The following is a 27,083-nucleotide window of genomic DNA, read 5'->3' as shown; positions in this document are numbered from 1 at the left end:
GGTAGATATTATATGGGGCACTGACTCAGATGCTTTAAGTATGCAAATGGCAGGTAGTTCAGTTACTCTTAGATGTTTAATTCCAAGGAAACAGCCAATTCTTAGCCAATTGTTAAGTTCAATAATGCTGGACAAAGTAAACAAGCTGAAATTAAGTCCAGAGGCTATCAAGGATTATTCATCCTGGATCCTCAAGGTCCTGGATTAAGTTCAGCTTGTTGTGGGTAGGATTGTACTTCCTCTCAAAAAACTTTCTCTCCAGACAGACATTTCCAACACCAACGGTGGCTGCATAATTACATCTAGTGTGCCAGCTGCAAATGAGCTATATGGAGTAGACCCCCCCACAGCAGTTATCTGTATCTTAGTTACATCCAACTTATCTAAAGCAAATGTGTTCTGTCCAGGACTACTGTTGAAATGCATCCAAAAACTGCAGGTGCTGCCAATCAGATTGTTAAGCAGTGCATAATACCAGAAGATCATGTTGAAAGATTTGCATGTTTGAGCACCGTTTTTTCCAATTTAGTAGTCTTGGCTTTGGTCTTCGGCCTTAATGAATTTTGAACTTGGCTTTCTAAGGGACCACCTATCTCAATATGAACTTACCCTAAGGTCAGCAGGAGAGGCTCTCTCAAACTTGCCTTGCTTTCTAAGGTCTCTTTGCTGGGCACATAGGAAAAAGCTCCCTCCTCTGTTGGCTCTAACGTAGCTGTTCTCCTTCCTCAGGAATTGCTCTCACTCTTTCAACTTTTAGAAAAGGACTCCACATCTTCCTTTTCAGACCTAGCTTTGCAATCTGAACTCTTTAATTTTTACAATCTTAATCAAATCTTAAATACTTATTTAGTTGTACTTTACTTTTTTTAAAGAAAGTGCCCTCTGGGTAAAAGGGTTGGATACGAACGAAATGAAGGTCAAGACCAAGCTTGGCAAGAAAGTGCAGAAATTGATTTGCTGCTGCAACTTTTTAACATTTTAGTCATGCCACGTTTATCATTAGCATTTAACTTAAAGGTGGAATAAAAAAATATTGCTTAATTTAGCCCTTTCTCCAACAAATGTCAGCATGTTAAATGTAATAATTTTGAAATCACACATTCCTATAATCCAAAAAGATATAGTCCTATACTCACTTTTGAAAAATATGCTTAATGAGACAGGTCTTACCTGTTATTACTCCTTGGCTTGTCCACAAGTGATTAGTAAGATCCATAGAAATTGATGACTTTTTCTGAGGTGTATCTGACTGAAAAATAAATTAATATGATGCTTTGCTTCTTTTGATAATTAGTGTGGTACAATGATTAAGATATTAGATTAGAAGCAAGGAGATCCAAGGTCTAGTCCTCCCTTAGTCACAGAACCCATTATTCACTCATAGCCCTAATTAGGATCTGGCTCTGTGATAAGTCAGCTGATAAACAAACCCCTTGTTGCATTATGCTTTGACAGCTTAATTGTAGGAACAAGATTTGGGAAGCTCTGGTCAGTCATTCATGTCCTGGTAACCTCCTGGATGGATTACTATAATATATACTACTTAAGGCTGTCTTTGAAGGTGGTGCAGAATGTAGTGACACAGGCAGTTATGTGTGCCCCAGAACAGTACAAATTATACCATTGCTTTGCAAGCTTGACTGCCACTAAATACAAGCCAGGGATTATGGTTTATCATAAACCATGATCAACTTAAAGTCATGGTAATTGATAAACAATCTAGTTTATTAATATACCTTGTGAACTGTGTATAAACTGTAATCACTGGTTAATATACAATAACAAATTAAGATTAGGAAAAAAATAAATGGGTAACTGGCAAATTCCAGACATATGTATGAGAACAATAGAAGGAGATGAAATACACATTTGTTATCTCACACATGCAACTTTGGGTTTTTTTGGGAGGGGGTGGGCAATCATTGTTCCTTCAAGTCAGTGTTGACTCCTGATAATTGCCTGGACAAGTCCCTGCAATTTTCTTGGTAGTGATTTGCCATTGTCTGCTTCGTGGGACGACGAGAGAATGACTGGTCCAAGGTCATGAAGCTGGTCATGAAGTTCTAGCCTAAAATGAGGCTAGAATTCACAGTCTCCCGGACCTACCCTGATGCCTTAACTGCCAAATTGATTCTCATCCCATGTTTACAAACTTTCAAACCTACCCGGAATGTATGAGTTGTATTGGGCCTTGAAAACTGATCTGTTAAGACAGTTCGCTCTCTATGAGGTCGTTGTTCCAGACCATGAGGTACTGCACTGGATATTCTGCTATGAACATGTTTTCCTCTATGCTGAAAATGAAAAGACAAAAGAAGCAACCAATTACTGGGTAGAAAAATGTAAAATATTATTAGCAGTTGAAGTAAATACAATTATTGTATCCAGGGGCGGTGACAATATGTAACATCTGTACATCTGTTTCCTTGCAAGCTTAAGGAATAGATATCTTACCTTTTTCGCCACTATTATTATTATTATTATTATTATTATTATTATTATTATTATTATTATTATTATTATTATTATTATTATTATTATTTTAATTTGTATACCGCCCTTCTCCCGAAGGACTCAGGGCGGTGAACAGGGCAATACATAAAAAAAAAGATACAAAAATTAAAAATTATTAAAAAGTAATTAAACAGTGCCCGTAATAAATTAATACAGATTAAAAGTTAAAATCCATTTATAAAATCCAACCCCGTCCCATCAGGCCAGGCCAGCTTGTTCAAAGAGATGGGTTTTAAGATCGCGCCGGAAGGAGCGGAGATCGGGCGCCATCCGGAGCTCGACCGGAAGATGGTTCCAAAGATCCGGTGCACCCACAGAGAATGCCCTCCCCCTGGGGGCCACCAGTCGGCATTCTTTGACCAGTGGCACCCTGAGGAGGCCCTCTCTGTGGGAGCGTACTGGGCGGAGGGAAGTTGACGCCGGCCGCAGATGCTCCCCACTAATTATCAAAAGAATTGTTAAGTGAATCATGCAGTTGTTAAGCAAACCAGCTTCTCCCATTGACTTTGCTTGTTGGAACCCAGCTGGAAAGATAGCAAATTTTTATTTTATTTTATTTTTTTTATTTTAATTCCATTTATATCCCGCCCTTCTCCGAAGACTCAGGGCGGCTTACAAGCTTAGCAGTAGCCTTCATTCTATGTATATGCCTGCTTATTAGGGCTTTCACACACACCCCAGCGGCATTATTACAAAGTCAGCTTAATTGCCCCCAACAATCTGGGTCCTCATTTTACCTACCTCGGAAGGATGGAAGGCTGAGTCAACCTTGAGCCTGGTGGGATGCGAACCTGCACTAATTGCAGGCAGCTGGTGTTACTTAGGGAGGCATTAGCCCACTGCTCCACCAAGGCTCACATGATGATCACATAACCCCAGGACACTGCAACTTTGCCAAGCATCTGAATTTGATCATGGGGATGCTGGTGTGACCATGGGGATGCTGCTACGGTTGTAAGTGTGAGGATCAGTTGTTACTTTTTAAAGTGCAGTTGTAACTTTGGTCACTAAATGAATGATTATTAGTTGAGGACTACTATAGATGGATAGTGTCTATATATAGTATCCCTTCCTGCAACACTGCTGTGCGCCAGGGCTCAAATAGATCTGAAAGCTAATGCACTGTATATAGTCACCTAAAACTGCTAACTGATGAGCAAAATTCCTGAGAGAGGATTTGAACTCCATAGAATAAGGTCTGGCTATGTATATTCTAATGAGGATGAAGCTGGACATATCCTGCTTCCTGGTGGTCAATGTAACTGTTTTTCAATTGACTTTATTGCCTCCTCACAAATAACTAATTTTTCAACCAGCTTCTGAGCACCTAGATAAGAAGTTCTAAAATTACCTACTTAAGACTTTTTCAAAGGAACTTCAGATGAAATGTGTTTTAGCACGAACAGAGAAAACTTTAATTGCACAGGGGTCTGCTCAAGACTAGAAATGATAACTGTGATTAAAGAATGCTATAGGCTATGTAAATGGCTGTGTAAGTGGAGCACATGTACTAAATTCCTAATTTTTTTTTTCAAAAATATGGAATTGCCATGCATGGGAAGGACTTCCCATTGTTTTAAGAAAACATTAACATAGTCTTTTGTCAATGGAATAGTGTTACAAATACAGTTAAAATGGAGCTATTTGGAGTTGAATAATCTACCCAGTTTTACCACCTGTTGCTAACACAAAAATCTGCAGTGTGCCAAGATCTACTTTCAAGTGCAGCTTCACGTCTCATCCTTTATATCTTCTCTATCAGAAAACCAGACTGGAAAGAGAACTCTGATCCCATAGGCTGCATTTTGTCTGAATTTATAGTTCATGATATTAAGATAGCTGGCATTTTAATCTGTAGACTACAATTAACTTTTTTGATTTCATAACTGCATATATCATGTTTTTAATGCAAGATGCACTGGCTTATTACGTGAATTTTCAAAGCAAGAAAAAAAGTGTCAATGTAACAGAAATAATAAAACTAAAACTAAGCAAGCTGGAAAAACAAACTTTTGTTTATTTCACATTTTTTAACTTCTTAAAATTATGGTTATTTTTTTTTGTTCAGAAACAAAGATAGGTTCATTCCAAAGACTTCTTAAGACTTTAAAATGTTTAAATAAGCAGTTTCCAAAGTGATTAGAAGTACACTTAGCATACTCAGTGTCGTTTTAAAAGGTCTGCTGTGATTGTGAGTTTAATGATTGATGGTTTTGTCTCCTGGCACTCACTGGAGATTGCTATCCAAAATCATATGTGAGTGATTTCCCATCATCTCCTTCACCAAAGAGTTTTCAAAGAACTGGTCTACTCCTTGGCTCTTTAGTCTTTGCAGCAGTCATCGTCTCCACATATAGATCTATTTTATATGCCTGGATAATTTATATAATAGACATTTTAACTTCACAACAATCCTATGAGGCACAGAGGAAAAGTGTATTGTGTAAGACGACTCAAGGAAGTTTCATAGCTGAAATAAATTATGAATGTGTGGGTGGATGTATACATTTTGGGATTATGCAAAGATATGATTAAAAGTTTTATTGGCAACTTCATCCAATACCTGGTCACACTGTATTTTAATCAAGCTGAGTTTTTTATTTGATGTGCACACCCTAGATTTTTTTAGAGAGACATGAAAACAAGTATTCAATAATTCATGAAACAAATAATTTAGTTGTCTTACAAAGCTTAAACGTAGTCCGGGAACTGAAAGATATTGATCAATGGTATCTGAATTTATGGGTGGCAACTTGTTCCGGATAACAGGTGTAAATGGAGATGGCAAACGATCTAAGGCAGTGCATCTGTAGGAAAGCAGCATGGACATAGGAATTAACTCTTATTTCAGTCCCTTAAACTGCTAAAAGAGTGCTTCTTATCCCAGTATTGTGAATAACAGGTCTGTTGCATATATAGAAATATTAAGTCAATCTTCCCTAATATGGTGACTTTCAAAAACTGAACTTCTGGAAATTCTGGATATTATAGTCCTAGCACATCTGGAGTGGCCAAACTGGGAAGGCAGATTCTCTTTGAAGCACAAGACATCCACTTAAAATTACACAATCTTAATAATGCATATCTGCCCACTTAAAAATCTGGATCTTATTACTTTAGTTCCTCATACCTGCTTAGTTCCTCATATAGGATTCTTATTTTCATAGCTTGAAGGATAAAATAACATCTTTAGACTACATAGTTCTCTTCTAAATGCACTATTTGTGTTACACAATCACAACATTATTTCTCAGTGCTGTCCAAATGCTCTTATCTGAACTCAACATGATATTGAAGCTACAGTAGCAAAGAACAGAAATAAGGACTTACAATTTTGTTCCTCGCAGGACCTCATCACTGTAAACATTGGGAGTCTTTAAACGTAGTTGATCTTGTGCTATTGATGGTAACCTACGATGGCTCACTGTTTTCTTAGAGGATCCAGGCAACACTCGAGGTAATGATGAAACATTGCTGTCAGTCATTCGCCCCACTCGATTCTTTGCTGAATTAATACTGGAACCCACACCTTGTGGCTTGTCTTCTTGTTCATGCCTGAAAAACAGTTTCAATCAAACATCACTCCACTTATATAAGATTAAAGTCTTCAGCAACCTGAAGCTAAATAATAAGTGGATCAGCATCTCCCAATAAAGAAATGATAAATTTCAAGTCTCATGAATGATTCTGGCATCAGAGATAAGAAACTCACAAGTGTCTTTCTCTGAGAGTAAAACATAATAATAAATTGAGCAAAGAACAATGTACTATCCTTTCATGATAACCAAGATAAAAAGAGTGAAGCAACTGTGTCTAGAGACACAATTGGCAATGCATATTTTTAATCCCAAATTACTTTCTCCCATCTTCCTAAAATGTAACTAAATCATACAATAAATAGACTATAGTATTAACAGAGGATTTTGAAGTTTAATTCAGCTGTTGGTTTTATAAACTATGTTTCTGTATAGTAGATAGATGTCAGGCTAAGTGGGTTGGGTAAACAGTGTTTTAGAAATTTATAAATTGTGTGTCTGCTTTGCAAAAGGGGAGGAGTTATTATCTTTGAAGTATATCAGTATTCAACTAGTGGGGACTATATGTTTTGTTTTTCATTTTATGCATTCTTTTTTGTGTAGTTTTCTTTAGTTGTGTTTTGTTTTTGTATTTTTTTCTTTTTCTGACGTTTTTATTTTAATGTTTTGAATAAAAATAAAATTGATGTTCTACTTCTACCAGGTATGTTATTCCTTTTATCATTTTATAAACCTAATCTATAATCATAACACACTTTAACTATCTAACTAAAATAAATAAGCCCAGGAATAAATAGATAAATGCAGCCTATACAAAAGCGTAATTTTATGAGGTCACTTTAAAACATACTTTTCAATGAAGCTTGAATATCTTTGTTGTAGTGGTTTAGCTTGAATTGTCATGACACCATTTAAATTGCCATGTGAACTGCTAGAGAAACGGTGGGCCTAAAGAAAGCAACAGAAAGCAACACAGATATGTCATTCAATGAGGGTGAAGGTCATTCAATGTCACAATATAATTATTCCCTAAAATAGTCTTATTATCATAAAGAAGTAAGAAGAGGAAACAAACCACACCCTTCCCGGACCAAACATGGGAATATTATTGTCCAATTTATTTTTAGTCTTATTTTTTCCCAAAATGTTAGAAGCAGGCATCAGCCACCAGATAATTGCTCCCTTCTGCGTTAAATTAACTATATACAGCTCAACCGATTGATTTTTTTTTAAATTCTAAAGAAAACATGAAGAACCCTGTTCTTGATTGGGTTCACTGTGTATAACAATGGGAAATATAAAACTTCTTTAGCAGCATCTTTTTTGTAAAAGCCCCAGGCACTACGCATTGACTTAGGTGAATAAAATGATTCATGTAACAGTTAAAAAATATTCAAGACTATGAGAACAATTTTGTTTAGTACAGCATGATCTTTATGATCTCTCCAGCATATGGCAAACGTGTTTTTATTTATTTTAAATACAGTAATCTGAATCTTATCCCCTTATCCACTTGGGCTTTGAGTTCTTACAGTTTTTAAAACTTATTTTAATATTTATTAGTTTCTGAGTATGACACAGAATAAATGTAATAAGTAAATTATTTAAAATATTATTACATATGTTCTGTTGCAAACTTAAAAAATGGTGTCATGGAGAGTAATGAAATTAAATTCAAGATATGAAATAAATTAATATTTAATTTATTTTTATTAGTATTAATGTCTCTTGCATGGCTTATTCATAAATGCACATATTTTGAGCTTTAGACATGATGATAAATTACTCTGGTCTTTTGTTATAATATTGCAACTTACCATGTTGCTCAAAAGCCAAAAGAAAAAGAAAAAAAGAATGGTCAGGAAAATTGTCCCAGGCTTAAGCACCCAAGAACCATGGAGACAGAGGGAACCAAGTAAAATAGAATATTCAACTAAATACATGAAGAAAAGATTGTTCATTCATACTGTGAAGATTTTTCATATGTTGATGAAAAGATATTATTTTACCTGGGATTGTCCAAAATGCAGACCGAAAGACATGGATCGAACCTCTGACCCTCTGGATGAAGGAACACTGGATGTATCTACCATAGCATGGGAGGCTGGAATATGTGACAACTTATTTCCAGTAACTTTTGATTTCTCCGAATAGTTGTTATTTTCTAGATCATTATTACATAAAAATAGTAAATATACATACATGAATCAGGCAATATCAGAACCCTCTTAATTTGCTTCAACTGTGGAAGCAATGCATTATTAACAATTATTTATAATAATCTATTGCTTCCTCTACTCAGCTGCCAGGATGATACAATTCTGCTTCCCAAGATTGGTAGATAGGTGGTTTTTCTAGGGGAACAGACAGAAAATTGAAGCTATTCTGTCAACAGCACATCAATATTCTATGACTTTCATGGGTCAAGGTTGGGAAGGTTGTTTTGTTTGTTCAGATAGAGAGGGTGTTTGTTAAATAGCGGGTACTTTGGCGCAGGAATGAAGACGAGGTAGCTGAGTACAGGGAAACTCATATTTTATTTTGTGCAGAATCTGTACTGAGCAAATGGCTGCAACTAGCCACAATATATAGTCTAGGCCCTAGGCGGCAGCCAATAGGTTTGAAACAACCATTGCCGCCTAGGGATAGCCAATTGCAGCGCTGGAGACTTATAGTCTGGGTTGCTGGAGAGTCGTTAGCTGCTCCAGCAACCCACGTAGTATTACTAATGAGCCCAGTACATAATAGTGTTACATGCATGAAGGGGTTCAGATTTAAAGAAAATCCTAATCTCCTAATGGTTTGGAGGAGCTATTAGGAATATAATTTATTTATTTGATTATTTATTTATTTTATTTTAAACAATTATATAGTCACCCATTTAAAAACCAACTCTAGTCGGCTCCTGATCAAATATAAAAACCATAATAAAACTACAAAACTAAGCACATTAAAACATTAAAACCAACTAAAATCTGGCACCAAGTCATATATTCTCACGTTGGGGAAAAGTCAGGTCTTCAAAGCTTGATGGAAGGCTAGGAGAATAGAGGCCTGCTCAACTTCAGGGGGGAGAGACTGTTCCATAGGGCAGGGGCTGCCACAGAAAAGGAATATTGTTGATTGCTTTGGAACAATTTATTTCCACCTAAACTGGCATTTTTGTCTCTGCCCTAGTAGATCTCTAGGGCAGAGATTAAAGGCAATTGAACCAATAGCTTCTGAGGTGTCAATCCTTGCTTTATGAGTCTAAAGGATTTCATTCATGGAGTTCAAGGATACGGTAGGATAACAGAGCCATCTGATAGGCTGAAGCCCACATTATGCCAAGGCTCTCAAAGTGACAAAGCAACTGTTCTTTGCCATTGCCAATGCACTGGCACACCTGGGTGAGGTCTGTAATCAAGGACCTATTAAAATGGAAGAGGTAACCTTGTTGCCTTCTGTGGCATGTCTGGTAGATACCCACAAACATAATTGTTCATGTTTGCCCCAACTTTGGGTTCTTGGTTATAACAGGTCCTAGTTACCCAGTAACACTAGTAACTGCTATGGATAATTTTCATTCATACAACCTAAGGACATGGATAAAATTCTTAGCAAGATAAAACCAATCCAGTCATACTTGACTCTGGAATGGGACAATTTGGCATGGCCAACTTGTCACAGCCATTTCAACAAGGCCATCTCACCACAACCAACTCACTATGGCCAATTCGCCGTGGTCATTTCTCTGCAGCCAACCCACCACAGCGATCTTAACATGGCCATCTCACCAAGGCCAACTTGCCGTGGGACATCTCACCATGGAACAATTCCATGCCGGATAAATCAATGCAATAAATGTTACCTGCCAATGTTTCTTTGACATTATTTCCATTGACAAAAATGGAAATAATATCAGAGAAACACTGGCAAGTAACTTTGCATTATCCTGCATGGAATTGTCTCTGGCAAGTTGTCCCACAGTGAGTTGGTCGCAATGAGTTGTCCCACAGTGAGTTGGCTGCAACAAGTTGTCCCACATTGAGTTGGCTGCAATGAGTTGTCCCACTGCTGTGGCAAGATGGCCACAGCAAGCGCAGCAAAATGACCGCAGCAAGTTGGCCATAGCAGGATAGCCACAGCAAGTTGTCCTAAGCCCACTTGACTCTCATCCCTTCTGCTTAAGTCAACCAGGTAGAATGGTTCAACCTTTCTTTAAAATGTTCTACTGGAATTTTCCGGTGACATCAGCTGAAAACAGACTCGAGTAAAGGTCTCTCTCCTCCCTGGGTCTGAATTCTACCACCTGGTGGGTCCAAATGGACTGAATGCTGCCCCGTAGAGGCAGCCACCAAAGGGTGAATGTCTGAGGACTGTGGTTAGGCAGTAGCCGGACCGCCAGTCCCAACAGAGCCACTGGAACCAGCAGGAAGAAAGGCAGATCGTATTTCATACAACCCGCTATTGCCAGCTGCTCAGCGAAGACAAAAGACTTCTAATCTGCATGCAAATAGTCAGCTGGGTGAGAATTTCCTTCTACTCTCTTTAGAAGCCAAGACTCTTAGCGATTAGCACTTTTTCAGCCTTTGAGAGTAAAGCCTTTACTTGAGGAAGGGGGTGGAATTCTCTTTTATTCCCCCCCTTTCCAATTTACAAGCAGTGGTTTAAGCTCCTGGAAAAGTGAAAATGCTACTTTATCACAGAGCTGTTTTTGGCTAGAAGCTTGGGAAAGCTTTTGCTTCTATAAAATTGGGCATTTGTGTGAAAGCCACTATGATTTTTACTTCTTATTTTTACTTTTACTTTTTACTTTTTAATTCTTTTTAAACTTGAAAGTTTTTTCCCCTCCTTGCTCCTTTTTTATTTTGCCTGCAAAGGGTGGGACTAGATAGATAATCCCATCTAGTGGTGAAACTTGAAAATTTCACCACCCTCACTGAACTGTTTTATTTCACACTGGAATTTGGCTGTTCGCCCAGACATTGCCCTGAAGGTCTTTGGCATCTTTGTTTTCGAAAGAAAAAAGGACTCCCTTTGGTCTTTTTGGCCTGTTGGTTTTGAAGATTACTGTTTAAACAAGTCTGTCCTTGAAGCTATTTGATTCCCTTGGACTGTAAGTACACAGAGATTTGGAATTGCTACTACCTACCTCTGAATATAATGTTTTGGATTATAACTTGGGACACTTCTACCTATTTTTATTGCATTTGACCAATTCATATCACTTACTTTTACTATATTTTTATTGAAAATTTTTGTTTTTTTTAATTCTTACCTCTTTTTATTATTAGCCTTTTATGGGCCTTTTTTCCCTTGTTTTTATTTTTGGGGCATCTCCTCTTTTTTTGCTCCACTATTTTTCAACATACTTTTTTTTGGCTTCCTCTATTCTCATTTTTTTATTATTATCACTATTTTTATTTTTGCTCTTTTTTCTTCTTCTTTTCTTCTATTTTTTTTCCTTTTTGCTCATCTGTTACCTTTTTGGGACTTCTATTTTTTTTCTGGTTCCCTTTACTTTTTACTACCTCTACTATTTTTGATGGTTCGTCTCTTCTAACTATTAGGAGCTCCCTGGATTACAAAACCATTGGGCGGAGATACCACACGATTTGAAGGAAAAGATGAGTATTTCTAATTTATCCAAACTTGGAAAAAAAAGGCTCTTCTGCTCCTGCCTCAATTTCTGCAAACCCAGTCTACCAGAAATCAATAGCCACAATGTTACAACAGGAGAAGACTGACACCCAACAGAATGATACCCAAGCTATGTTACATACCAAAATTCTAGAGCAACCAAAAATAGTCAAACTTTTCTTTGCATTGGCATCCCAAAAGAAAAGAGGAGTAGCCCTTTATATCAAAGAAAAGATGGGTCCCAAACAAATTTATGCGGACAAAGAGAGGAGAATTTTAATGGTGGAAATTATGATGGATCAAAAGCAAAGACTAATCATTGGAATATATGGACCTAACGATAAACAAGAACAATTTTATCTTAAACTTTATAAGAAAATACTAGATCTAAACTACCAAACTGTTTGCATAATGGGAGACTTTAATGCAATTGTGGATGGATCTTCAGACTACAAAAGTGCCAAGCAAGGAAGGAAAGGAGAAAATCTATTACCTAGAGCATTTTTAAAAATCATAGAAGAATTTAGCATGTTAGACATGAGAGAGAAACCCAGAGAAATTACAGTATACATTTTACTCAAATAGACGCAAATCATGGTCAAGAATTGATATGATATGGATCTAATTGGACTTGAAATCGATGATTCAAGAGGTGGAAATTGAAGCCAATGACTGGGCAAACCATAATCCAATAAAAATGACCTGGAAAGGAACCAAGAAGAAACCTAGATGGTCTCTAAATAAATTGATACTGAAGGAAAAAGAATTTCTACAACTAGCAAAAAAAGGAAATGGAATTTTTCTTCAAAATAAATAAGAAAGAAGAAACATCACTCCAAAATGTTTGGGACACTGCTAAAGCATATTTTAGAGGCTTGGCCATAACTTATATGGCTAATAAGAATAAAGAAAAGGGAGGGATAGGTAGGGGAGGGGGAGAGGGGATTGTTAAAGATAAAATGTATTTTAAAACTTTTCAATAAAAAAAAGAATAAAGAAAAGAAACAACTACAACTAAACTTGAGGGAGGAACTCAGAAGACTAGAAGCAGAAGTACAAACAGATCCAGATAAAGTATCACTCAAGAAACAAATGGAAATAATAAAGCATAGGTAAAATTTATCTGAGATGGAACTAATGGCTCAACAGATCAAACGGGCTAAACAGAATTTCTTTGAAAATGCAAATAAGCCGGGAAGATGGCTAGCATATAGATTGAAAAAAGAAAAAGAAAACAAAATGATAAAGAAATTACAAAATACAAATGGAGAAATACAGTTTCGAAATGATGCAATGAAAAAAAAATGTTAAAGAATATTATGAGACACTTTACAAAGCAAAGGAAATCCCCAAGGAAAAAATACAGCAATATTTTAAAAAAGCAAACTTACCAAAAATTTCCCAGAACATTCGAAATATATTGAATGAACCAATATCAATGATGGAAATTACAGAATCTATAAAAAGGCAAAAAAAAGACCCCAGGGGCAGATGGACTACCTGCAGAATTCTATACTGCTTTACAAGATATCTTAACTCCAACTTTGAAAGAACTTTGTAATGAAATTCTCCTGGAAACCAAAATACCAAAGACATGGACTGAAGCTAATATCACTTTAATACCTAAAGAAGATGCAGACTTGACACACATAAAAAATTATAGACCAATCTCATTACCCAATGTGGACTATAAAACTTTTGCTTTAATAATGGCAGAAAGAATTAAGAAATTCTTGAGTGAATGTATACATATTGATCAAAACGGCTTTTTACCTAAAAGACAGATAAAAAATAATTTAAGAACAAATCTGGATGTCCTAGAGTACTATGTAGCCCATCCAGGGAAACAGATGGCTCTGATATTTATTGATGCACAAAAAGCATTTGATAATCTAAATTGGCAATTCACGTTCCAGCAATTTGCCGAAATGGACTTTGGGGAAAACTTTATGAATGCAATCCATGCAATTTATGATAAACAGACTGCTAGAATAATTGTAAATGGAGACTATACAGAAACTTTAATATTAAAACGGGCACAAGACAGGGATGTCCTTTATCCCCACTATTATTTATACTAACTTTGGAAGTATTGAACAGAAACATTAGACAAGACTCTGAGATTAAAGGACTAGAGATAAAGGGTGAAAAATATAAGTTACAAGCATTTGCAGATGACTTGGTTTTTATATTGGAAGAACCTTTGGAAACAAGCACGAAACTGTTGGATACAATAGAACAATATGGTGATGTAGCACGTTTGATAATAAATAGAGAAAAAACTAAAGTTTTGACAAAAACTTAACAGAAAAACAGAAAATGCAACTTGGAAAAAAACAAACCTTCAAATAGTCAAAAAAGTTAGATATTTGGGAATTTACTTAATAGCAAGATGTGCAACAATAAAAGAGGATAACTATGTAAAATTACTAAAACAAATAAAACTGGACTTAGAAAACTGGAAAACCCTCCAACTTTCAATGTTGGGGAGAATAGCTACAATTAAAATGAACATTTTACCGAAAATACTTTTTCTATTTCAAACCATTTCCGTAAAATTAGAAAAAGCTTTCTTTGACAAACTGAACACCATAATATTTAAATTTATTTGGCAAGGGAAAAAAAGCATGAATCAAAGTGAAAATGGTACAAGACGTTAGAGAAAGGGAAGGATTGGGACTCCCAGATTGGAAGTTATATTACCAAGCAGCTATTCTAATATGGATTAAAGAATGGATAACACTCAAAGATAAAAGACTATTATATCTTGAGGGGCATGACCTGCAGCTCAGCTGGCATGCCTTCCTATAGTATGGGAAGAATAAAGTCCATAGATACTTTCAGAACCATACCATAAGACATGCAGTTCTCTTAGAATGGGAAAAAATAAAGGAAAAAACTTATATTAAGATACCTGAATGGCTTTCAACAATGGAAGCTTTTGCTTACCCAAACTTAATTAATTATGATAAACTTGTAACATATAAGGACTTATTGGATAAGGAAGGAAGATTGAAATCTAGACAAGACCTATATCAACAAGGTATTGATTTAGCATGGTGGCCATACTTACAAATTAAAACAACATATGAAAAAGACTTGAAAACAATGGGGCTCTACAATGAACAGACAGAACTCGATCGTATATTGTTAAAAACAGATAAGAAGCTGAATAAAAATCTTTACAGATTTCTGCTTAATCTAAAGATGGAGAAAGAACAAGTTAAAGAAACAATGATAATTTGGGCAAAAAATGTTGGCCACACTATAGAACTTGAAGAATGGGAAAATTTTATGGGATAGAAATATTAGATTAACTAAAGGTGTATCATATAAAGAAAAGTTGTATAAAATGTTTTATAGATGGCACATGACACCAGTGAGACTAGCGAAAATGTTTAAAAATACTCCAAATGTTTGTTGGAAATGCAGCCAAAGACCAGGTACATATTACCATCTCTGGTGGACATGTTCTAAAGCTAAAAGGTTTTGGCTTAAGATACATTTATGGTTGGAGAAGATGGTTAAAAAACAAATAGAATTTAAACCTCAATTGTTTTTGTTAGGAATGATAGATCCCAAATATGATAAAGAGACTGGGTATTTAATATTACATGTATTAACAGCAGTGAGAATTATGTATGCCCAATATTGGAAAAATAAGACTTTACCAACTGAAGAAATGCTAATTAAGAAAATATCAGACTGTGCAGAAATAGATTAACTTTAGAGATTAAAGAAAAAGAGCATTTAGTCTACTATAGAACTAAATTTTATCAATGGCTAGACAAACGAATTAGACAGAAAGGAATGTGATACTTATTTTTGACCTTATTCTACTAAGCAAAATATTATAGATTGAAAATTTAACATTGTTTACTGTAATTTGCTATATCTATTACTGTTATCAATCATTATTCTTACTACTTCTATTGATATATATCAACCCAGACAATATGCTATTTGCTAAATATTCCTTGTAATTGGGGGAAACCCCAACCCCTCCCCCAACTTTCCCGCTATCCCAACCCCACACCCTATCCCTTCATTTTCCTCCCCACCATTATAAAAACCAATAAAATTTACATAAAATGTTCTACTTACTTGAAATAGATGATTGCCAGTATTTTCTTATTAATTCTTCCAATATTTTAATTACATTCTTCCAGATTTGATCAAACACTTCAGCAGTCACAGCTTCTTTGATGCAGGAGTTGGGAGAAACAGGAGGAATGCCATGTTTAATCTGTTTTTGGGCAAGCTGAGGATTCCTTTGCTCGAAATCTTCATCATCACTAATGAAATAAGGAAATTAAAGTTTTATTACTAAGCACTATTAATTAATAACAACATGGTCGATGTAATCAAAGTACCTTTTGATCAAAGTAGTGCCACACAGTATTATTTCAGAACTTATCAAATTATAAATTATGATTTTATCACATTTAAATTCTATCAAGACTCAGTGGTAAATGCACGGGCACATAAAAGCTGTATTTTATACACACAGGAAATATGATTCTTACAATTTGTACTGTACAAATTGGCCTTCAGTATTCATCACTTGATCACTCACTAACAATAAAGACAATATTGCAAAATATTCTTACAACATTCAATTTTGAATTAAATAAATCACAAAGAACCCAGTAGAAAATTTCTACTTCCTTTAAGAAAAACTGTTATATGTACTGAGGAAATAGTGCAATATTAATATCATAGTAGGATTAGTATTTTACGTATTTCATATATTCTCAGCAATTTTGAAGACAAATGATTTTAGAGTAAAAGTTTCTGAAAAATTCACTTCAGGTTCTTTTGCCTAATAGACCAATTCCAATAAAACTAAGAAAGGCATGCATGGTTGACATGAAATTCTTCAGCAGCTTAATTGTTTATAAAGATAGGCATCAAATCCAAAATGATTGGTAGAGCTTTTTAACATTGCTTTGCTCATGCAAACAATCTATTGGTAGAATAAACTTTTAATTTTTGCCTAGCTGTTCTTAAAAACCTCTTTGTTAAATGACCAAAAACATTTGCTAGTTTTTAACCATGAGTGTTTAAATTAGCTAACTTTATTATGAAGAAAAAGCAGGTGAAGGTTTCATTTCGAAAACAGCTTCAGTCTAGAACATATTACCAATCTCAACCACTGACATTCACTGATTTAAAGACAAAATAATTTTGCCTGGAAGTTTCTGTTACCAAAGATGCTGCTTAAAGATACAAGCAAAGATAAGTCAGATATATGTAGACAATTTCATAAAAAGTCTGATTTTTCTTTAGTCATAATTATGACTCATGAAAGCTATTAAAATTCAACATTTACAGTTCCTTGTCGAATGCAAGATATTCTTCCATTTTTCCTTCTGCATCATAAACTTCTTCCTCCAAGAATGAATATCCAGGTGATTCAGATAAAGAAATCTCTGATAATTCAGAGCTGAATGCTTTCTGCACTGGAAAAGCTGCTGGTATCAATTTTGATCCTGAAATGCATAACCTAAATTATGGTACACAAAAGAGAAAAAATGCTTTTTTTAAACAGTAATACTATAAGCTGTTAGGGTAACTTGTTAAAATTTCTAAGTATAACACATAGAAAAAACAATTTACATCAACAAAAAAATAAGAATAAAACTACTCATAAAGTAAAATTCTAATGAAGATTAGCCTCTTACAAGCTTTAGTGTGCTTTGAGCATCTTACAGAACATGCCACATCTCTACTCAGATATTTTCCTATTACATTAGTACAGATGCTAACTGCAAACTGCTAACACATGTTAAGCATCTCTATAACATTTGTGATTATTGTTTGGTGGTGAGTATCCCAACTACCTCATACTACTACTACTGTAGTTGGGCAAAATGCTGCATCATAGAGCAACAAGGTACCTCAAAAGGGCTTGCTTTACAAAATGCATCCAAATTCTGGAACCCGTGACTCCCATGGAATTGAAGTTTGGCAAATTTGTAAAACTTTTTACGACATAAAAATCCTCAGAAAGCATTTTATGACATGATACAAAATGTTATAAACACTTTCTGATGTTTGACTATACTATACAGTTCAACACGGGCTATTTTAAAGATAGAAACATCTCTGAAAGTTTTCCCAATTTTTCAAGAACCTTTCCAATGAAGGAAATATATTACAAACTCTGCCATTTTGGGGGGCATTGAAGAATTTGTTAAGGAAGTTACCCCTACCCCTGGATTCTGTTGAGTTTTGTAAGGGGAAAGGAAAGAGTGCATGACTATATTATATGTGGAAAGAAAATGACCCAACGGTCATGGGTTGTCTAGTTCTCTATATTCCTGTTTAATCATATAACCCTGCACTCAACAAAATATAAACCTAACAATATAATATGCAAAACAATCACTAACATGTGTCAACAGTTATTTCATTTCTTGCAAATTCTGCTATTTTATCCCATGCAATATTTCTGAAATTTAACTACTGTATAATCTATTTGAAAAGTACCTTTTCCCATTATTAAAAAAGCAGTTTGTGCATGAATTACCAATATGCTGCTTCTATTCGGTTGATTGTGGTTGATTAATACATTGGGAGTACCAAAAAGACATAATCTTAAAATGTCAATCATATACCTCAATAAATAAATATCTATTAAATTGATGACAACATACTCTTTCATACTGGTGTTGATTTCACTCAAACTAGGAAGAGATTTTGAATACACAGAACTAGAACTTCTGCTCTGGTAATGCTGAAAACCCTCATCTTTTGGAAAAAGAAGTTGTTTTCCCAAAATCCTGTAAAAAGAATTTATGATAACAAAGTAAGGAAATTGAATGTAGGCAGAGCAGTTCAATTCAACTTGATATACAGTAAGACCAGAAACTTGATATAAGACCAGAATCATATAACTCAGCTATGATTCAAACTACAAGAGACTTGTAATTTAAGCCACTGCAAAAAGCCAGGCAAGTTAAGCATATTAAGTAAAAATACATGCAGAAAATAATGATCTAATGTGGGGACCTTAGATAAAATAAAGTTTATATAGACTTGCCTTAAATGAAGTGATCTATTTGTCCAGTCTTTGCATTCTGTCTTTAGATTCTCAGTTTGAGAGCTCACTTTTCCTTCAAACAGCACTTCATCCACATCCCAAAACATTTGATGCACTCTTTGGGTATTCGCTTTATCAAACTCCTGTGGATTTTAAAATTAAGATTCTCAAACACTATTTCCACATAGCATTGCAGCTGAATAAAATTGCAGTACTATAGATATTGGCCAGTGACGTTATGGAATTACAGCACGACTCTGAGCCTGATTCTAGCAGCTTCAAAATGAAGATACAGTATTTGTTATCCCGAATTCATCTAAGGAGTGTGTTGCACTGCAAGCCCTTTCATATCCACTCAATCCATCTGGGCATCACCTGATTTTAGATAATCTGGGAAAGAAGTTCACATATGCACATAGGGAAAGAAAAAAACCTGAATACACCTAATGGGAACAAAGAAACAGAGAAATAATGAAAGGAAGGAAAGAAGCTTAAGAGAAAATATCTTTGGGGCACAAGAAACCAAAGAAGACTAGACTAAATTAGAGAAAGCAACAGAACATTCCTTGAATTGACCATAAGTGGAATCTTCTGTATAGTGAAATACAGAGAGTCCTCATTTAGTGGTCGCTAAGCAAAACCATGACTGTGCAAACAAACTTCAGGTTTCCTTTGCTTTACAAACCTGCTGTAAATGTGAGGACTAGTCTTAAAGTTATTTTTTCATCACTGTCATAACAACAAACTATCACTAAATGAGGCAGCTATATAGACAAGGACTATTTACTGTATAACATGTTGTGTCAGCGTATGTGTGTTTGTTTGTTTCTGCTCCCCTTCCCTTACAGTGAGTTTGTTTCTTGTGCACTCAAAAGCAAGCTGCACATTCTCTGCTCTGGGTCAGGTGACCAAACCAAAGCGTGAGTTGAGAATCAGCAGTCCTCCAAGCCAATGCCCCCATTGCACCTCCTATAGCCGTGGTGGCGAGCCTATGGCATGGGTGCCACAGGTGGCACGCAGAGCCCTCTCTGTGGGCACATGTGTCAACGCCCCAGTCCTTGGCTTTCAGCTGGGTTTTATAAACCTTTTCGCTTTAGGCCTCTGCCACCGTGTGCAAAAAAAAAAAGTTCAATCAATCAATCAATTTCAACTTCTGGGGGGGGGAAAGTTCTCGCAAACTTGGAATTGATTGATTGAACTTTTTAGCCCCACCCAGTCTGCCGTTACCACCACAGCCACGCCCACCCAATTGGCCACACCCACTTGGCACCCAATGATACAAAAGTGGGTTTGGGGTTGCAGTTTGGGCACTCAGTCTCTGAAAGGTTTGCCATCACTGTCCTATAGAAATGCCCTGAGTGATTGTTTCCATTTTTCTCAATTACACCAAGATAGATATGGCCTTTTTTTTTTTTAGCTTTCTCTCATCATACTAAATTTGGTCCCGTTCTGCTTGTTTTTCAAATTTATTCTTAGAATGATTAGAATGCAGTATTGCAGGCTACTTCTGCCGACTGCCAGCTGACTGCAGTTTGGTAGTTCAATTCTGACCACTCAAGGTTGACTCAGCCTTCTATCTTCCAAGATCAGTAAATTGAGGACCCAGATTGTTGGGGCAATATGCTGACTCTGTAAACCGCTTAAAGAGTGCTGTAAAAGCACTATGAAGTGCTATTGGTATTGCTATCCTAGTGACAGGCAGGCAGGCATAGTAAGCTCCATTACATAATTTATTTCCAGTGATTCACTGGGTTGGGAATTAAAGGGGTAAATAACAGAATGAAAGTTAGATTATGTAACAAAGAATAGGAACAACAATCAATTTAGGAAATGAACAAGGCCTCAAATATACAAAAAGTTTTGGAAAAAGTGGATCAGAACATCAGTAAAAAACAAGAATAAATGAAGGAAATGAGAAGAAAAAGCACACACAAAAAATTAAATCCTATTTAAAAAGACATTCATGGAAGAATTCAGTAGGTGGCATTCTTCTGCCAAAATTAGAAACAAACTGACTTGCAATATCAGTTGTTGGGAACCAAGGCAGGAAAAAAGTGTTGCTTTTGTGTCTTGCATGTAGGTTTCTACAAATGGGCCTTGGTGACACAATGGTTTAGCTGGGTCTCAGCTATTATGAGCTTTTCCTTTCTTATACAGCTAAAATAATAGTAAGGAAGGAAGGAAGGAAGGAAGGAAGGAAGGAAGGAAGGAAGGAAGGAAGGAAGGAAGGAAGGAAGGAAGGAAGGAAGGAAGGAAGGAAGGAAGGAAGGAAGGACAGACTAAGAAAAATTACTGACAAAAAGTGACCAAAGGAAATACATGCACAAGATGAGTGGGATAAATTAGAAGCAGGAAAAGATATATATTAAATGGGAAAGACTGGTGACGCGAATCAGCTGAAAGAGAATGAGAGAAGTGCTTAGCCAAAGACAGAAGGAATGGAATGAAGTTTAAAATGAGTAAATTCAGAAGGAATGCAGGACTTGTGAAGAACAACATGAGTTATTTAACAAAAGTTATTTAATGTGGTGCAGAACAAAGGCTACATGGAAAGAGCCTTTCATTATTGATGATTATGTTTAAAAAAGCAGAGTTAGGACAACAAGCGTCAGCAGTACCTAAGAGAAATAATATCAGAGGAATTTATATTCACTAGTAATGAAAATTAAGAACAAGGTAACCTTAAGAGCAGAAATAGAAGATTAGAAAAAATAAAGGAGGATCTCAGAAAAAGAATAGCTAAAATAACCCATAGTTTATTCTAAGAAGCTCAAACAAGCACAGGACATGTACGCTCTTCTCAAAGTTTGCTTATCATTCTGACATCAATACAGGTAGTCCTTCCTTAACAACCATAATTGGGGCAGACAACTTTGTCACTAATTTAAATGGTCATTAAGTGAAACATCACTGCATAGCAACAACAGTCCCAGAAGTCCTAGGGGTTATTAAGTGAATTACGTGGAGTCATTAAGTAAAACATCACATCCGTTACTTGCAACGTCCTGCTAGTTTCCCCATTGACTTTGCTAGTCAGAAGCTGGCTTTTGCAAATGCTGATGACGTACCACACAATAAAAATGTGTGACAGTTGCCAAATACCCAAATTGTGATCACAGGACTATGGGGACACTGTGGGGACACTGTGACAATCATAAGGATGAGTCATAAGTCACTCTTCTCAGAGCCATTCTAAATTTGAACAAATAGTTGGTAAGAAAGGACTACCTGTACATTCTTTTACTATTACGTACTTATTTTTATTTTATTTTTCTTCCTAGGTAAGAAAATTTATAAGACAACAATAAAAAAACACATTTAACACTGATAAATATAAACTATATTCCTTCATAAGTCTTAAAGAAAGAACCATGATTTAATGTTAATTTGGGGTTTTGTTTCTGGTGTTATTCTTTTTTGTACTGTCAAGTCAGTCTTAACTCCTGGTAACTGCCCTAGACAAATCCCTGAAATAATCTTGGCGAGGTTTTTCAGAAGTGGTTTGTTATTGCCTGCTTTCTAGGGGTGCTAGAAAGTGACTGGTCCAATATCATCCTGTTGGTTAAGGTGGGACTGGAACTCTGGTTTCTACCCTACTGCCTTAAGCACTACACCAAACTGAAAGTAAGAAGAGACAGGACTCTGAATCTATCTTTTATTCAAACAAATATTAAGCTTTGCTGTTATTAAAAAAAACTCCACCATATTTTTAAACACATTTTATACCAACTTTACTACTGAAGGTTGACCTACATCATCGCCCCAAGAGTAAACAGAACTTCTTTCAGTAGATGGGCCAGTGGTACAGCTCTGTATCCCTGACCAGGAGTTATTCAAATCTGTGGGTGTTGTTTGCCCGCTTGGTGAAAGTGATGAAACAGAAGCCCTGTTGATAGAAACAAAATGTAAATGTAATATTATGGATTAATAAAACATGACCAGTAGATCCCAAGGCAATAAAAGATTAATAATTAATCTGCATCTACTACTAGTGAAGCAAATACAGACGTTATTGGCTTACATAGCAGAAAAGCAATGACTATTTCACTGGACAGTAGAATATATATTTGCATATTCATTTCCAAATGCAAACTTCAGTGACAGATTTGTTGTAAAGGAACAAATTTACATAAGTCTTACACTTACATGCTCTCCCAGGAGCATGTCTCCTGGGCATCTATGGTGGAAGAGGAGCAGATGTCAGTAACACTGCTTCTACTCCCTGAGATATGCATTTTACGATTGTGTAAATAATGTCATTATTTTCCCCAATATGGATGCCTGGCAATTTTATAAGTTATTATAATTTTATTTTAGTTTTAACATTTTAAGGCCATGTAGAATTGCAGCTATGATTCTATAAATGAAATAAAAAATTAAAAAGTATTTTTGTGTACTATGGATTTAAATTCAACTGTACACCTAAGTAATTATGTGTTATAGTCTTGGGAATACAATTAGCAAAATTAATGGAACTTCTAAGCAGTAGATAGGGAGGAAAGTATCTATTCATCCATTTATGAGTTTAATAGGACTTATTCTGGTAACTAGTTTGTGACTATACTTCCAAAACAATCTTTCATATGTAAATAAAGTTTTTCAGGTCTCTCTCTTGGATATACCTTGATTCTTGGTAATTCTGCGGACTTCTTGGCAATAATTTGAATGTGTTTAGCCACCAGGATAGTTTTTAAACCTGTTAACCCGATCTACAGGAAGTTTGGCTAGGGAGTGCCATGTCCGTCAGCAACCACAGGTGTAGAATGTTGTGGCAGGTTAAAAGCTGACAGAAAGGAAAACAAATAAAGGTGAGGCCAAAAGTGCACAAGATGTTAATGTGTGACTGCTATTAAAGTAACTGAAGCTGTTACTTACAGGAGTGTTAAAGGAGGGAATCTTACATTATTTTAATTGTATCTTTGTTTCCTTTTATCTACTGGTGTCTGGAGGTGGAGACATAAGATGAGCAAGATAGTGAAAATGGCTTTGAAATCCAAGACCAGCCATTTTTACAGTATATCAAGATCACATACATGTAGAAAATGGCAAGTCTTATATGATGATGCTGTATCCACTTCCTTGCCCATTTTGTTCCCCATTCCTACTGGGACCCTAATGCTTGTCCTTGGTGAAGAAATAGATATTAAATGTATTTGTTCAAATATTTATAGTAAAATAGTCTCTTGATTCCAGCACCAATTACAGGCCTCCAAAATACACTGTGCATAGTGCTACGGAGAAGGGACGCGGTGGCTCAGTGGGTTAGGACGCTGAACTTGTCGATCGGAAGGTCGGCAGTTTGGCGGGTCGAATCCCGAGTGCCGCGTAGCAGAGCGAGCGCCTGTTACTCGTCCCAGCTTCTGCCCACCTAGCAGTTCGAAAGCACGTAAAAATGCAAGTAGAAAAATAGGGACCACTCCGGTGGGAAGGTAACAGCGTTCCGTGCTAGTCATGCCGGCCACATGACCACGGAGATGTCCTCGGACAAGCGCTGGCTCTTCGGCTATGAAACGGAGATGAGCACCGGCCCCTAGAGTCAGAAACGACTAGCACGCATGTGCGGGGGAACCTTTACCTTTACCTTTTAGTGCTACGGATGTTCTAACAAGATCCATTTTGTGGAAGTTTCCTTTTAAGATCATTTTCAGTGCTAACTATACAGTGTTTCAGGCAAAGGTTTTTCATGAACCATCTCATGCAAGGCATAGGCTTTAACCCAGAACTATCATCTGTACTATCAAATCCAAGCAATATTTCAATGCTATATGTATTTCAAGTCACAGGAGGGAAATCATCCTTCCAGAGTTTGTGACTTTTTAATTTCCAGATAAAATGTTCAAGCCACTTTATGAATTGCTTTGAAGATGTTACACTGTTTAAAATTGCCATGCTAGATTGAGATAGCATGGGGAAGCAGAATGTTGAAGTGATGTGTTCTTTGAAGTAAAATCTGTCTTCTCATATCAACTTATTCTATGCATTTATTCACTTTTTAGCAATAAAATGAGACAAATATTAGCTAAATACTTAAATACTAAATGTGATTTCAGAAGTTAATACATACAAGGAGTAGTTCTCAATTGCTTCTTGTACACTTTTTGTAAAAGGCGCTGGAAGGCAATATTCATTCTTTGCTTGGAAAGGATGGTCCACAAGTCCTTTTGACAGCCCTTTTCTGAAAGAATTAGATGCAATTAATTCTAATTTAGGCCTTTTTTCATTCATAACTGCACAATGTGCATTTCCTTTTACAGTTGATGAACACTATTATCGGCATATCTGATAATATCTGATGTCATCTCACCCCATGGTGACAGATGATCTCACCCATTTCCGTACAGAGGTTAAACAGGAGCAGAGAAAGCACTGACCCTTGAAGGACCCAGCACGGCAGGGATCGAGGGTCAGATCTCTTGCTACAGACGTCATTCTTTGTCTTCCACCAGCAGCACACTAGACATTTGCTTCATCTCTCTCAGTTCTTCCATATATCACAGGGCCCAATGAGATCCATGGGTCGAGAGAGATCGCTTAGGCATAATCATATTTAAAACTTCAGCTACACTCCTATCCCAGGTGAAACTAGGATTTCAGCAGGTCTATGCAGCGGATCTTCAGTTATAACTCCCAGCTCCTTCTGAAATCCATTGAGGTCCATCGGTCACTGAGGGCAGACCAATTAATAGGTCCCATCTCTCTGCAGAGGGGTACGACCTTAGAGACGTCCATAGCTATCAGATTGTGATAGGCTTGTGCAAGGGGACCAGAGATAGATGAACCAATTCTAGACCACAAAGGCTCTGCTGTGACAAGAACACCAAACCATGTGGGTGATCATTACTCCTAGCCTGGATGACTTGGGACAGGCCCACAGAAGCCATGGCTTCCATAAACTCCTGAGTTACTGTACTTCCCAGGGAAGGCAGATTGAAGTCCCCTGAACCATTAGCCAGGAGCTCCAACACCAACCCTGCAGTAGGCGGTCAGGCAGAGAGGCTACTGCACAGCAGTCCCAACTAGCCCCCAGCGCCCACCCTAAGGAAAAGGGGCTGAGAACTAGTCACTTACGGATAACATTATAGCACATAATATTACAGCACATCACATTAAAACAATAATAGTATGGAATTTTAAAAAAATATATATGTAATTTTTAAAATGCATGTGAAATACTTTGAGCATTCACAAATAGTAGATATGCAAAATTATCAAAACCAAGTGAACTTACTGTTCATGTATTATACTATAATGCTTATCTCCTTATTTCTAATTATTGTATTTCATCCACCTTGCCCCTGCCTCTCAAAGTCAACAAATGGTGTTAGAAAAACTAATAAAAAGTACCTGCTTTTGGGATCCACTTTTCTTTTATAGATGCACCGAGTATAAAGAAAGGGGTAGCATCCAACATCAAGTCCTTAAAGTCAAGCTATATAAATGCACTTCATACACAGACTGTAGAATTAAGGGCTCTCCAGAAATTATGGCATGGCAACTGTAATAATTCTGAGATAGGCCATGATGCATAAAGGGCTATAATTCTATCATTCTCCCAATATATCTAAATTTTTGTTCTGTAAGATAAGTTCTATACCTATATACAAATTAATAAATTGATAATATTCTTAAAGGACAGTTACCAATATATTTAACATTTGGTGCTGAATAATACATGTTAAATAATTTCTCACAAAAATAAATTTTTTACATGTTACCTTTTAGATAAACATCTGTGAAGTACAAGTTGTATATTTACCATGGCCCACAAAATTGTTACTAATTAACCTATTCTTCCAGAGGACATGTTAGGGAAAAAAATACACTACTTTCTTATCAAATGACAGCATTAAATCATTCTCAGGAATATAATCTCTTGTATTAAAACTGTATATAGATTATCACAGTACAGTATACAAAAAGGAATAAAATTTAACACTCTTAACCAAACCCAATTTTTATCTAGACAGATTGACCTGCACTATGTGACACTGTTTACATCAGAAGGGGTTTTGTTACCATTTGATTTTGGAATATTTGCTCTAAATAAAATTATTATTGAGGTAATGAACCTGACCCCCTTAATGAAAGAATAATGCAAAATGTCACCTAAAGCAAACTATTTTGTCTTTAGACTTTTCAGGTCATATTGACAGCCCTCCTGTTTGCATTGTATTAACTTACATCTTCAGAATTGTACTGTGACATTTAGCTCATTACAGCAAATGCATTGTTCACAAGCAAGCAGCCCACCAACACAAAATCTGAGCCACAACCTCAAAAAGGGCCACACAATGTTTCCAGAGAAGCTTGCTTCCTTAGCCCTCCCTTCACAAAGGATGGGGCACAGAGGAGCTGAAACGAAATGC

At 36.2% G+C, this 27,083-nt stretch overlaps 1 protein-coding gene across 3 annotated transcripts in view; it reads right to left on the bottom strand.

The window, feature by feature from the left end:
* Window positions 1-27,083, bottom strand: part of FAM149A (family with sequence similarity 149 member A) — a 62,920-nt gene that overhangs the window by 9,513 nt on the left and 26,324 nt on the right. For 2 of the 3 annotated variants that reach the window (XM_083367545.1, XM_083367547.1), the window contains exons 2-13: window positions 24,782-24,892; window positions 22,471-22,603; window positions 18,718-18,860; window positions 18,293-18,457; window positions 17,005-17,178; window positions 15,777-15,967; window positions 8,060-8,214; window positions 6,901-6,998; window positions 5,845-6,069; window positions 5,201-5,321; window positions 2,166-2,294; window positions 1,171-1,249 (exon numbers count right to left, since the gene is read on the bottom strand). In XM_083367545.1, coding sequence (XP_083223671.1) covers window positions 1,171-1,249; window positions 2,166-2,294; window positions 5,201-5,321; window positions 5,845-6,069; window positions 6,901-6,998; window positions 8,060-8,214; window positions 15,777-15,967; window positions 17,005-17,178; window positions 18,293-18,457; window positions 18,718-18,860; window positions 22,471-22,603; window positions 24,782-24,892 — 1,724 coding nt within the window. The remainder of the gene's footprint in view (window positions 1-1,170; window positions 1,250-2,165; window positions 2,295-5,200; window positions 5,322-5,844; window positions 6,070-6,900; window positions 6,999-8,059; window positions 8,215-15,776; window positions 15,968-17,004; window positions 17,179-18,292; window positions 18,458-18,717; window positions 18,861-22,470; window positions 22,604-24,781; window positions 24,893-27,083) is intronic. The other variant, XM_083367546.1, reaches the window with a different exon arrangement.

The sequence above is a fragment of the Vipera ursinii genome (genome assembly GCF_947247035.1).
Source record: "Vipera ursinii genome assembly, chromosome: 7".
Taxonomy (NCBI): Eukaryota; Metazoa; Chordata; class Lepidosauria; order Squamata; family Viperidae; genus Vipera; species Vipera ursinii.
The sequence above is the reverse complement of the archived record's forward strand: the minus strand, read 5'-3'. Positions and strand labels throughout refer to the sequence as shown.